This window comes from Carcharodon carcharias, chromosome 8 (genome assembly GCF_017639515.1).
Source record: "Carcharodon carcharias isolate sCarCar2 chromosome 8, sCarCar2.pri, whole genome shotgun sequence".
Classification (NCBI taxonomy): Eukaryota; Metazoa; Chordata; class Chondrichthyes; order Lamniformes; family Lamnidae; genus Carcharodon; species Carcharodon carcharias.
Window position 1 is genome coordinate 108,686,522 of NC_054474.1, and position 14,859 is coordinate 108,701,380.

Genomic DNA, 14,859 nt, shown 5'->3' on the forward strand with positions numbered 1-14,859 from the left:
CACTCCCCCCATAACCATGTATCAATCCCAAAATAATCCCACTGCCACACTCTCTCCTCATATCCTTGTATCAGTCCCAAATTAATCCCATTACCCCACTCTCTCCCCGTAAACCTGTGTCAATACTAAACTAATCCCACTGCCCCGCTCTCTTCCTTTTAAAATGAATCAATCCCAAACTAATCCCACTGGCCTGCTCCCTCTCCATTGCCCTGTATCAATCCCAAATGAATTCCACTGCCCCACCCTCTCTCCATAGACCTGTATCAATCCCAAAATAATCTCACTGCCCAGCTCTCCCCCCATAATCATATATCAATCCCAAACTAATCCCACTGCTCCAGTCTCTCCCAGTAAACATGTATCAATCCCAAATTAATCCCACTGCCCCGCTCTCTTCCTTTTAACCTGAATCAATCCCAAACTAATCCCACTGGCCTGCTCCCTCCCCATCGCCCTGTATCAATCCCAAACTAATCCAACAGGCCCACTCTCTCCTTATGTCCCTGTATCAATTCCAAACTAATCCCACTGGACAATCCCCATAGCCCTGCATTATTTTGAAACTAATGCCACAGTCCCAGCCTCGCTCCATAGACCTGTATCAATCCCAAACTAAACCCACAGACCTGCCATCTCTCCATAGCCCTGCATCAATCCCAAACTAATCCAACTGCCCCCCTCACTCCTCATCACCCTGTATCAATCCCAACCTAATCCAACAGACCCACTCTCAACCCATATCCCTGTATCAATCCCAAACTAATCCCACTGTCCCGCGCTCTCTCCATAGCCCTGTATCAATCTCAAATGAATTGCACTGGCCCACTCTCTCCCCATAGACCTGTATCAATCCGAAAATAATCCCACTGCTCCGCATTCCCCCCATAACCATGTATCAATGCCAAACTAATCCCACTGCCCCGCTCTCTCCCCATATCTCTGTATCAATCCCAAAGTAATACCACTGCCCCACTCTTTTGCCATAGTCCTGTAGCCATCCAAAACTAATCCCACTGCTCCACCCTCTCCTCATATCCCTGTATCAGTCCCAAACTAATCCCACAGCCCCACTCTCTCCCCGTAGGCCTGTGTCAATACTAAACTAATCCCACTGCCCCGCTCTCATCCTTTTAACATGAATCAATCCCAAACTAATCCCACCGGCCTGCTCCCTCCCCATGGCACTGTATCAATCCCAAACTAGTACCACTGCCCCACTCTCTCCCCATAGCCCTGTGTTAGTCCCAAACTAATCCCACAGCCCCACTCTCTCCCAATAGACCTGTACCAATCCCAAACTAATCCCACTGCCCCGCTCTCTCCTAATAGCCCTGTATCAATCCCAAACTAATGCCAATGTCCCACTATCTCCCCAAAGACCTGTATCAATACCAAATTAATCCCATTGCCCCACTCTTTTCCCATAGACCTGTACCAATCCCAAACTAATCTCACTGCCCCGCTCTCTTCCTTTAAACCTGAATCAATCCCAAACGAATCCCACTGCCCCGCTCCCTCCCCATTACCCTATATCAATCCCAAACGAATCCCACTGCCCCACTTTTTCCCCATATCCCTGTATCAATACTAAATTAATCCCACTGGCCCACACTCTCCCCATAAACCTGTGTCAAAACTAAATTAATCCCACTGCCCTGCTCTTTCCCCATCGCCCTGTATTAATCCCAAACTGATCCCACTGCCCCACTCTCTCCCCAAAGCCCTGTATCAATCCCACACTAAACCCACTGCCCCACCCTCTCCCCATATCCGTGTATCAATCCCAAACTAATCCCACTGACCCACTCTATCCCCGTAGCCCTGTATCAATCTCAAGCTAATTCCGCTCTCTTCTTCTACTTCAATTGTTCATCCAATTTTCCTTTAAAATATGCAACGTCTCTACCACAACTCTCGGAAATCCTTCTCTACTCCATCAACCTCTATTCCTCTGTAACTCCATTACCCCCATTAAATTGACCTCTCCTTTCCTGATTTATACTCTACCCAACCCAAATCTTACTTACTGGGAAGTTTTATAGACCCCTACGTTTCTTGATCTTCTCTGCATAAGGTCAGAAATGGGGATATTCGCTGATGATTGCACAATGTTCAGCACCATTCGCAACTCCTCACATACTGAAGCAGTCCATGTCCAAATGCAGCAAGACCTGGACAAAATCCAGGCTTGGCCTGACAAGTGGCAAGTAACAGTCGTGCCACACAAGTGTCAGGCAATGACCATCCTCAACAAGAGAGATACTAACCATCGCTTCTTGATGTTCAATGACATTACTATCGTTGAATCCCCCTGGGGTTACCATTGACCAGAATCTGAACTGGGCTAGCCATATAAATACTGTGGCTACAAGAGCAGGTCAGAGGCTTGGAATCCTGTGATGAGTAACTCACCTCCTGACTCCCCAGAGCCAGTCCACCATCTACAAGGCACAAGTCAGGAATGTGATGGAATACTCCCCACTTGCCTGGATGAGTGCAGCTCCCTCAACATTCAAGAAGCTCAACACCATCCAGGACAAAGCAGTCCACTTGATTGGCACCATATCCACAAAAATTCACTCCCTCCACCACTGGCGCACAGTAGCAGCAGTGTATACCATCTACAAGATGCACTGCAGGAATTCACCAAGACTCCTTAGACAGCACCTTCCAAATCCATGACCACTACCATCTAGAAGGACAAGGGCAGCAGATAGATGGGAACACCACCACCTGGAAGTTCCCCTCCAAGTCACTCACCATCCTGACTAGGAAATATATCACTGTTCCTTCACTGTTGCTGAGTCAAAATCTGGAACTCTCTTCCTAACAGCATTGTAGGTATGCCTACACCACAGGGACTGCAGCGGTTCAAGAAGGCAACTCACCAACACCTCAAGGGCAACTAGGGATGGGCAATAATGCTGGCCCAGCCAGCGAAGCCCACATCTCATTTATGTACTTTAACTTAAACAAAATGCCTCTTCCTCCAACTACCGTCATACTCTGACCTCACTCTCACCTCTGCCCACCTCTTTGCACCCTCCCAACATTGTCCTTTTTCTGCCCCCCAACTCCCCACTATCTTCCCAACATTGCAACCCCTTTCCCACCCCCTCCCCAATGCCCCAACCCCTCCCTAATGCCCCACCCTCTTCCTCAACCCCTCTCCAACACCCCACCCTCTTCCCCACTCTCCATCCTCTTCCCCAAATTCCCACCCTCTTCCCCAAATCCCTACCCTCACTCCTGCCTCATCCCCTCCTGCACCCACTCCTGCTCACCTATAATCTGCCCCACTTGCATTTTTCTCTCCAGCCTTACTGACTGTGACTGCCTACAGGTCATTTACCTTCATTTACTTGTGGGTAAGGGAGGGAAGGTTGTAAATGAGGACCTTACATCAGGTACAAATGGAGATGGCACCATTCCTGCTTCCAGCCGTTTGAAGTTAATGTTCTGAAGCAGGGGGTGCTCTTTTATGTCGGATGAGCCCCTCCCACAGCAGCCCAATCGTTCTTGCGGGTCTTTCCTTAGTAACTGTGGAAACAGTGAGTGTCATCAGCTGCCATCTTTACGCAGAAACACACTTACTCCTCCCCTGCAGGCCCACCATCCCAACCCCTCCCCAACAGACTCACCCTCCCAACCCCTCAAGCTCAGGCCCACCCTCCTAACCGCTCCCCCACAGGCCCACCCTCCCAACCCCTCCCCCACAGGCCCACCCTCCCAACCCATCCCCCACAGGCCCACTCTCCCAACCCCTCAAGCTCAGGCCCACCCTCCCAACCCCTCCCCCACAGACCCACCCTCCCAACTCCTCAAGCTCAGGCCCACCCTCCCAACCCCTCCCCCACAGACCCACCCTCCCAACTCCTCAAACTCAGGCCCACCCTCCCAACCCCTCCCCCACAGACCCACCCTCCCTACCCCTCAAGCTCAGGCCCATCCTCCCAACCCCTCCCCCTCAGGCCCACCCTCCCAACCCCTCAAGCTCAGGCCCACCCTCCTAACCCCTCCCCCACAGGCCCACCCTCCCAACCCATCCCCCACAGGCCCACCCTCCCAACCCCTCAAGATCAGGCCCACCCTCCCAACCCCTCCCCCACAGACCCACCCTCCCAACTCCTCAAGCTCAGGCCCACCCTCCCAACCCCTCCCCCACAGACCCACCCTCCCAACCCCTCAAGCTCAGGCCCACCCTCCCAACCCCTCCCCCTCAGGCCCACCCTCCCAACCCCTCAAGTTCAGGCCCACCCTCCCAATCCCTCAAGCTCAGGCCCACCCTCCCTCCTTCTCCCCCACAGACCCACCCTCCCAACCCCTCCCCCACAGACCCACCCTCCCAACCCCTCCCCCACAGACCCACCCTCCCAACCCCTCAAACTCAGGCCCACCCTCCCAACCCCTCAAACTCAGGCCCACCCGCCCAACCCCTCCCCCACAGACTCACCCTCCCAACCCCTCAAGCTCAGGCCCACCCTCCCAACCCCTCCCCCACAGACTCACCCTCCCAACCCCTCAAACTCAGGCCCACCCTCCCAACGCCTCTCCCACAGACCCACCCTCCCAACCCCTCCCCCACAGACCCACCCTCCCAACCCCTCAAGCTCAGGCCCACCCTCCCAACCCCTCCCCAACAGACTCACTCTCCCAACCCCTCCCCCACAGACCCACCCTCTCAACCCCTCCCCCTCAGGCCCACCCTCCCAACCCCTCCCCCACAGACCCACCCTCCCAACCCCTCCCCCACAGGCCCACCCTCCCAACCCCTCCCCCTCAGGCCCACCCTTCCAACCCCTCTCCCACAGACCCACCCTCCCAACCCCTCCCCCACAGACCCACCCTCCCAACCCCTCAAGCTCAGGCCCACCCTCCCAACCCCTCCCCAACAGACCCACCCTCCCAACTCCTCAAGCTCAGGCCCACCCTCCCAACCCCTCCCCCACAGACCCACCCTCCCAACTCCTCAAGCTCAGGCCCACCCTCCCAACCCCTCCCCCTCAGGCCCACCCTCCCAACCCCTCAAGCTCAGACCCACCCTCCCAACCCCTCAAGCTCAGGCCCACCCTCCCAACCCCTCCCCAACAGACTCACTTTCCCAACCCCTCCCCCACAGACCCACCCTCCCAACCCCTCCCCCTCAGGCCCACCCTCCCAACCCCTCCCCCTCAGGCCCACCCTCCCAACCCCTCCCCCTCAGGCCCACCCTCCCAACCCCTCTCCCACAGACCCACCCTCCCAACCCCTCCCCCACAGACCCACCCTCCCAACCCCTCAAGCTCAGGCCCACCCTCCCAACCCCTCCCCCACAGACTCACTTTCCCAACCCCTCCCCCTCAGGCCCACCCTCCCAACCCCTCTCCCACAGACCCACCCTCCCAACCCCTCCCCCACAGACCCACCCTCCCAACCCCTCAAACTCAGGCCCACCCTCCCAACCCCTCAAACTCAGGCCCACCCTCCCAACCCCTCCCCCACAGACTCACCCTCCCAACCCCTCAAGCTCAGGCCCACCCTCCCAACCCCTCCCCCACAGACTCACCCTCCCAACCCCTCAAGCTCAGGCCCACCCTCCCAACGCCTCTCCCACAGACCCACCCTCCCAACCCCTCCCCAACAGACTCACTCTCCCAACCCCTCCCCCACAGACCCACCCTCCCAACCCCTCCCCCTCAGGCCCACCCTCCCAACCCCTCTCCCACAGACCCACCCTCCCAACCCCTCCCCCACAGACCCACCCTCCCAACCCCTCAAGCTCAGGCCCACCTTCCCAACCCCTCCCCAACAGACTCACTCTCCTAACCCCTCCCCCACAGACCCACCCTCTCAACCCCTCCCCCTCAGGCCCACCCTCCCAACCCCTCCCCCACAGACCCACCCTCCCAACCCCTCCCCCTCAGGCCCACCCTCCCAACCCCTCCCCCTCAGGCCCACTCTCACAACCCCTCCCCCTCAGGTCCACCCTCCCAACCCCTCCCCCTCAGGCCCACTCTCACAACCCCTCCCCCTCAGGTCCACCCTCCCAACCCCTCCCCCTCAGGCCCACCCTCCCAACCCTTCCCCTTCAGGCCCATCCTCCAAATCCCTGCCCCTCATACCCACCCCCCACCCCCGCACCAACCCCTGTCCAGCTAAACCCACTCTCTCCAACTCTCCCCCACAAACCTATCCCACCCAGATCTCCCCTCTCCAACAACCCCTCCTCACCCAAACCCACCCTCCTGCTCCAACCCCTCCCACCAACCCCAATGTGGCTGACAAGTGGAAAGTATCATTTGTGCGACACAAGTGCCAGGCAATGACCCGCCCTCCCAACTATGACCTACTCCTGTTCCCATTTTTTTTTCTATGTTTGTAGAAGTTAAGCTAATCCTGCTCTTGTATTCTATGCCACTATTAATAAAGCCCAGTATACTGCATGCTTTATTAAATACAAAAATACATGTTAGGAGCAGGACTAGGCCATTCGGCCCCTCGAGCCTGCTCTACCATTCAATAAGATCACAGCTGATCTGACTGTAACTTGCAGCTTATTCTTGATAACCTTTCACCCCCTTGTTAATCAAGAATCTATCTAGCTCTGCCTTTAAAATATTCAAAGACTCTGCTTCCACCGCCTTTTGAGGAAGAGAGTTCCAGAGACTCAGGACACTCTGAGAGAAAATATATTCTCCTCATCTCTGTCTTAAATGAGCGACCCCTTATTTTTAAACAGTGACCCCTCGTTCTAGATTCTCCCACAAGAGGAAACATCCTCTCTGCATCCACCCTGTCAAGACCCCTCAGGATCTTAAAGGTTTCAATCAAATTGTCTCTTACTCTTCTAAATTCCAGCGGATGCAAGCCTAACCTGTCCAACCTTTCCTCATAAGGCAACCTACCCATTCCTGGCATTAGACTGGTAAACCTTCTCTGAACTGCTTCCAATGCAGTTACGTCCTTCCTTCAATAAGGAGACCAATACTGTACACAGTACTCCAAATGTGCTGCCACCAATGCCCTGTAGAACTGAAGCATAACCTCCCTACTTTTGTAATCAATTCCCCTCACAATTAATGATAACATTCTATTAGTTTTCCTAATTACCTGCTGTACTGCATTATAACCTTTTGAGATTCACGCACTAGGACACCCAGGTCCCTCTGAATCTCTGAGCTCTGCAACCTCTCATGATTTAGATAATAAGCTTCCCTTTTATTCTTCCTGCCAAAATGGATATTTTCACATTTTCCAACATTATATTCCATTTGCCAGATATTTGCCCACTCACTTAACCAATCTATGCCCCTTCTTTATGTGCCCTTCACAACTTACTTCCCTAGCTATCTTTGTGTCATCAGCAAATTTAGTAAGCATATCACTGATCCCTTAATCCAACTACTTTATATAAATTGTGAATAGTTGAGGTCCCAGCACTGATCCTTGTGACACAACACTCGTTACATCTTGCTAACCTGAAAAATACATATTTATGGATACTTCCTGTTTCCTGTTAGCCAGTTATCTTCTATCCATGCCAATATGTTACCCCCAACACCATGAACTTTTGTTTTCTGCAATAATCTTTGATGTGGCACCTTTTCAAATGCTTTCTGGAAATCTAAGTATAGTACATCCACCAGTTCCCCTTTATCAACAGCACATGTGACTCCTTCAAAGAACTCCGATAAATTGATTAAACATGATTTTCCTTTTACAAAACCATGTTGACTCTGCCTGATTGCCTTGATTTTTTCTTAGTGCCCTGCTATAACATCTTTAATAATAGCTTCTAATATTTTCCCTATGACAGGATGTTAGGCTAATTGGCCTGTAGTTTCCTGCTTTCTGTTTCCCTCTATTTTGAATAAAGGAGTTACATTTGCTGTTTTCCAATCTAATGGAACCTACCCCGAGTCTAGAGAATTTTGGAAAATTAAAATCAGTGCATCAACTATCTCACTAGTCACTTCATTTAAGGCCCTAGAATGAAGTCCATTAGGATCCGGGGACTTAACAGCTCGCAGCTCCAACAATTTGCTCAGTACCACATTCCAGGTGATTGCAATTTCCCTGAGTTCCTCACTCCCTTCCATTTCCTGATTTACAGCTACTCCTGGGGTGTTACTCAAATCCTCTATAGTGAAAACCAGTGCAAAACACCTGTTCAATTCACCTGCTATTTCCTTGTTTTCCATTATCAATTCCACAGACTCACTTTCTATGGGACCAATGCTCACTTTGTTAGCTCTTTTCTTATTTAAATATCTATAGAAACTCTTATTATCTGTCTTTATATTTTTAGCCAGCTTTCTCTTGTACTCTAATTTTTCCCTCCTCATTAATATTTTAGTTATTCTTTGCTGTTCCTTATATTCTGTCCAATCTTGTGACCTGCCATCTGTCTTTGCATGATGATATGCTTTTTCTTTAAGTTTGATATTATCTCACACTGTATATTTTTATAAAATATATAGATGTCTCATTGCTATTTTTAAAATTTTAAAAACTGAACAAAGATCCTTAAAATTGTTGAATCTACATCCCAGAGTGTTGAAAGATGTGGCTGCAGAGATGTGAATGTCTTGGTGATCATCTTCCAAAACTCTATGTATTGTGGAACGGTTCCTGCAGATTGGAAGGTAGCAAATGTAATCCCACTGTTTAAGAAAGGAGGGAGAGAGAAAACAAGGAATTACAGACTTATTAGCCTGACATTAGTAGTAGGGAGAGTGCTAGAATCTATTATAAAGGGTGTGATAACTGAACACTTAGAAAATAATGGTAGGATTAGGCAGAGTCAACATGGATTTATGAAAGGAAAATCATGTTTGACAAATCTGTTGGAGTTTTTCTGAGGATGTAACTAGCAGAATAGATAAAGGGGAAGCAGTGGATGTGGTGTATTTGGATTTTCAGAAAGCTTTTGATAAGATCCCACACAAGAGATTAGTAAACAAAATTAGAGCACATAGGATTGTGGGTAATACACTGGATGAGAATTGGGACCCCAGTTATTCACAATATATATTAATGATTTAGATGAGGGAATTAGATGTAATATCTCCAAATTTGCAAATGACACAAAGCTGGGTGGGAGGGTGAGCTGTGAGGGTGATGCAGAGATGCTTCAGTGTGATTTGGAAAAGCTGAGTGAGTGGGCAAATGCATGGCAGATGCAGTATAATTTGGATAAATGTGAGGTTATCCGTTTTGGTAGCAAAAACAGGAAGGCAGATTATCTGAATGGATATAAATTGAGAGAGGGGAATGTACAACGAGACCTGGGTGTCCTTGTATACCAGTCGCTGAAGGTAAGCATGCAGGTGCAGCAGGCGGTAAAGAAGGCAAATGGTATGTTGGCCTTCATAGCCAGAGAATTCGAGTACAGGAACCGGGATGTCTTTCTGCAATTATACAGGGCCTTGGTGAGACCACACCTGGAACGTTGTGTGCAGTTTTGATCTTACCTGAGGAAGGATGTACTTGCTATAGAGGGAGTGCAGCGAAGGTTTACCAGTCTGATTCCTGGGATGGTGGGACTAACATATGAGGAGAGATTGGGTTAATTATGATTATATTTGCTGGAGTTCAGAAGAATGAGGGGGATCTCATAGAAACCTATAAAATTCTAACACGACTGGACAGGGTAGATGCAGGAAGGATGTTCCCAATGGTGGGGGAGTCCAGAACCAGGGGTCACAGTCACAGGGGGGAGTCCAGAACCAGGGGTCACAGTCTGAGGTTATGCGATAGACCATTTAGTACTGAGATGAGGAGAAATTTCTTCACCCAGAGAGTGGTGAGCCTGTGGAATTCGTTACCACAGAAAGTATTTGAGACCAAAATATTATGTTTTCAAGAAGGAGTTAGATATAGCTCTTGGGGGAAAAGGGATCAAAGGATATCGGGAGAAAGCGGGAGCAGGCTATTGAGTTGGATGATCAGCCATGTTCATAATGAATGGCAGAGCAGGCTCGAAGGGCCAAATGACCTACTCCTAGTTTCTATGTTTCTATGGTTAATGGACAGAAAACAGACTAGGATTAAATGGATCATTCTCAGGTTGGCAGGCTGTGACTAATGGGTTACCACAAGGATCAGTGCTTGGATCCCAGCTATTTACAATTTATATCAATGATTTGGATGTGGGGACCTAATGTAATGTTTCCAAGTTTGCAGATCACACAAAACTGGGTGGGAATATAAGTGGTGAGGAGTATGCAAAGAGACTTCAAGGGGATTTAGACAGGCTAAGTGAGTGAGCAAGAACATGGGTGATAGAATATAATGGGGAAAAATGTGAAGTTATCCACTTTGGTAGAAAAGACAGAAAGGCAGAATATTTCTTAAATGGGGAGAAATTGGGAAGTGTTGATGTCCAAAGGGACCTGTGTGTCCTTGTTAATGAGTCACTGAAAGCTAATATGCAGATGTAGCAAGCAATTAGGAAGGAAAATGACATGTTGGCCTTCATCGCAAGGAGATTTGAATACAGGAGTAAAGATGTCTTGCTGCAGTTCTGTAGAGCCTTGGTGAGACCGCACCTGGAGTATTGTGTACAGTTTTGGTGTCCTTACCTAAGGAAGGATATACTTGCCATAGAGGGTGTGCAACGGAGTGTCCCCAGACTAATCCCGGCAATGGCAGGATCGTCCTATGAGGAGAGGTTGAGGAGACTGGGCTTGTATTCTCTGGAGATTAGGAGAATGAGAGGTGACCTCATTGAAGTGTATAAAATTCTTACAGGGCTCGACAGGTATCATGAAGATATTAATGTAGATAATGTTATTGGAAACTATTTTAAATTGGACAGGTAGTGGGGAGTGTGCCTGAGGGTGTGAGTGTGTGTGTGTTATTTGGATTAAGCAAGCTAGTCTGGGTGCTTTGAGGTATAATGGTTTTGAGATGTAAACAGTAGGTAGAGGGTATTTTGCTGAATAAACTATTCAAAGCCTGGGGGTGAAATCTTGCACCTAGCTAAGAGACACCAAGCAATATGTATATATTATTAATAAAATTGATTCTATGAAAGGGGTTTTATTGTTAGAAGAGGTGGAGTTCAAAGGGCTTGATGATACAATGAGAATTTACATTCAAAGGGAAGGCTAGGTATATACAGGAGAGTTTTGTGTGTGAGTCAGAGGCATATAAGATCTAAGCCTGTAAGCCTACCAGTGTGTCTGCGAAGGAACAAATTGAAAGAACCTTATTTTGAATTTGTAAGATAAAATGTGCTTTGGCTGGTGTCTGTTTAGTTTATGAGTTATTGTTGCTCTGGTGAAGATTTACGTGGGAGTGATCAATTTGGGGATTTGTTTAAAAATTATTATGGTCGTAATTTGAAGATGTGTATGTGCTTAAATCCTTGTTAAATGAATAAGTATTTAATTTATATAAAAACTTCTGGAGGCTTGGTGGTTTCATTTCTGAATTCAGAGCTGCACCTCAAATGTACCAGTTGAAAATATAGGTTATGACAGTTGTTTAAAGTTTCCCTCTGGGATTTTAAATAACTCAGCCTTTACCAACTGTTGGGTCATAACAACAGGGTAGTTGCAGGAGGATGTTTCCCTTGGCTCAGGGGTCTAGATCCAGGGGACATAGTCTCATTTAAGACTGAGATGAAGAGGAATTTCTTCAGTCAGAGGGTGGTGAATCTTTTGAATTCTCTACCCCAGAGGGCCGTGGAAGCTCAGTCATTGAGAATGTTCACAGCAGAGATTGATGGATTTTTGGATATCAAGGGATATGGGAATAGCGTAGCAAGATGGCATTGAGGTAGATCATTAGCCATGATCTAACTGAATGGTGCAGCAGGCTTGATGGGTTGAATGGCCTACTCCTGACCCTATTTCCTATGCTCCTAACACTCACCAGCCAAACAACTTATAGCTTTCCTGTGATGTCACACCTGGATTTTTGTTTCCTGTGGCTCTGAACCTCTGTAACAGGCAGACCCAAAGTCTCCTCCAAACTCTCACTCCCTCTCTCTCACTGGTTTATAGCCCTGGAGGAACAGGAGTTACTTGGAATGTATTAAATGTTACACATCTTTTCCATATTTACCATTGTAATCAATCAGTTGACTTTGAGGTTTAGAAAAAGTCTCAGTGACTCCCCTGTTATTGCTGCCATATTGGTTCCCAGCGTGGGTAACACACAACACTCAGCAGGAATTTCGTAGTGAAGGAGACTCACCATCTGACACAGTGAACGTGCTTCCATCGAGAACTTGGCAGAGTAGGTCTCCTGTCCTTCCTTGACCCGGGTTTCCACCTCTTCCCTTTTGATCTTTTTCTTGCGCTGTTGAAATGGTGACTGTCCTTCAATCATCTCATACAAGAGACAACCTAGACCCCACCAATCAGGGCTGAATGTATATCGTTCATTCTTCACAACTTCAGGAGCTTAAAGAGATTAAAAACAGTGAAGAGTTCATCCAGTTTGTGCTCTGGATATATTACACCCAGTCCCTTCATCTAATATAGATTGTAAATAGCTGAGGGCCTAGGACTGATCCTTTTGGTACCTCACCAACTTCAACCTGCCAACCTGAAAATGACCCATTTATTCCTACTCTCTGGTTTTCTGTCCATTAACCAATCATATATCCATGTTAATATATCACCCTCAATCCCATGATATACAACAGCCTTTCATGTGGCACCTTATTGAATGCCTTCAAGAGCTTAAAGAGATTAAAAAGTTAAGAATTTATCCAGTTTGTGCTCTGCATCTCTCTCTCTCTCTCTCTCTCTTTTTATTGATATACCAATCTATTATAGTTTTTTGAGGATGTAACCAGCAAGGTTGATAAAGGGAAACCAGTTGATGTGGTACATTTGGATTTTCAGAAGGCATTCAATAAGGTGCCACATGAAAGGCTGTTGTATATCATGGGATTGAGGATGATATATTAACATGGATATATGATTGGTTAATGGACAGAAAACCAGAGAGTAGGAATAAATAGGTCATTTTCAGGTTGGCAGATTGAAGTTGGTGAGGTACCAAAAGGATCAGTCCTAGGCCCTCAGCTATTTACAATCTATATTAGATGAAGGGACTGGGTTTAATATATCCAACTTTGTTGAAAATACAATACAATGTTAGTTTGGAATGTATGTTGTGAGGAAGATGCAAACAGAGAAAAGTACAGCACAGAACAGGCCCTTCGGCCCTCCAAGCCTAAACAAAGAAGGAAAATTAGCAGAGTTTCCTAGGGACTGCTGTCAGGATCCCTGCGTTTCCTCATTTATATTAATGACCTTGACTTGAGTGTACAGGGCACTGCAATCTGCAGGTGTCACAAACTTTGCAATATTGGGAACTGTGAGCTGGATAGAGATAGGCTTCAAGAGGACATGGACAGACTGGTGGAATGGGCAGACAGTTGGCAGATGAATTTAATGCAGAGAAGTGTGGTGATTCATTTTGGCTGAAAGGAGGAGAAACAATATCAAATAAAGACTACAATTCTAAAGAGGGTGCAGGAGCAGAGGGACCTGGGTGTATATGTGTCTAATTCATTGAAGGTGGCAGCACATATTGAGAAAGTGGTTAATAAAGCAGACAGTATCCTGGGCTTTGTCAACAGGGGCATTGAGGAAGGAAATTATGTTAAACCCGTATAAAACACTGGTTCAGCTGCAACTGAAGTATTGCATCCAGTTCTGGTGTCACACTTTAAAAAGGACGTGAAGGCATTAGAGAGGGTACAGAAAAGATTCACAAGAATGGTTCCAGGGATGAGCAACTTCAATTATGTAGACAGATTGAAGAAATTAGGGCTGTTCTCCTTGAAGAAAGTTGAAACGAGATCTTCTTGAGGTATTCAAAATCATGAGGGGTTTGGACAGAGTAGATAGGGAGAAACTGTTCCCATTGGGGAAGGATCGAGAACCAGAGGCACAGATCTAAGGTGATTGGCAAAAGAAGCAATGAGGAAAAATTGAATGCAGAGAATGGTTAGAATCTGGAATGGACTGCCTGACAGTGTGCTGGAGGCAGATTTATAGAGTAATTTACAGTTCAGGAGGACATGCAGCCTATTAAGTCCATGTCAGCTCTCAATAGAACAATCTAGACAGTCCCATGACCCCACTCTGTCCCCCAGTCCTGCAAGTTTATTTACTTCAAGTGCCCATCCAATTTCTTTTTGAAATCATTGTTTTTGCTTCCACCATCCTCAAGGGCAGTGTGTTCCAGGTCATTACCACACGCTGTGTAAAAAATTCCTTCCTCGCATCCCCCCAGCATCTCTTACCCAAAACCTTATATCTGTGTCCCTTTGGCTATCAGCCAATGGGAACAGTTTTTTCTTATCTACCCTATCTAAATCTTTCATAATCTCATACACCTCTATCAAATAAGAACATGACAACATAAGAAATAGGAACAGCAGTGGACCATTCGGCCCCTCGAGCCTGCTCCACCATTAATTAAGATCATGGCTTATTTGTTTGTGCTTTGAATTCCACATTCCCATCTAACCCCAATAACCTTTGATTCCCTTGCCTAATAAGAAGCTATCCAACTCTGCCTAAAAAATATTCAATGACCCCTACTTCTAACATTTTCTGAGACAAAGAGTTCCAAAGTTGCACAACGCTCTGAGAGAAAAATATTCTCCTCATCTTTGTCCGAAAAGGGTGGCCCCTAATTTTAAAACATTGCCCTCTATTGCTGGACTCACCCACACAAGGAAACATCCTTTTGATGACTGCCTTGTCAAGGCTGTTCAGGATCTTGTATACTTCAATGAAATCACCCCTCATTCTTCTAAACTTGAGTGGAAATAAGCCGAGCCTGTCTAACCTATCCTTATAAGACAACCCACTCATTCCAGGTATCAATCTAGTAAACCTCTTT

The 14,859-nt window shown here is 47.6% G+C and overlaps 1 protein-coding gene across 2 annotated transcripts in view; it reads right to left on the minus strand.

The window, feature by feature from the left end:
* grk6 (G protein-coupled receptor kinase 6) overlaps positions 1-14,859 on the minus strand; it is a 655,919-nt gene that overhangs the window by 17,729 nt on the left and 623,331 nt on the right. Inside the window, exons 12-13 of one of the 2 annotated variants that reach the window (XM_041194282.1) lie at positions 12,187-12,395; positions 3,406-3,543 (exon numbers count right to left, since the gene is read on the minus strand). In XM_041194282.1, coding sequence (XP_041050216.1) covers positions 3,406-3,543; positions 12,187-12,395 — 347 coding nt within the window. The remainder of the gene's footprint in view (positions 1-3,405; positions 3,544-12,186; positions 12,396-14,859) is intronic. The other variant, XM_041194284.1, reaches the window with a different exon arrangement.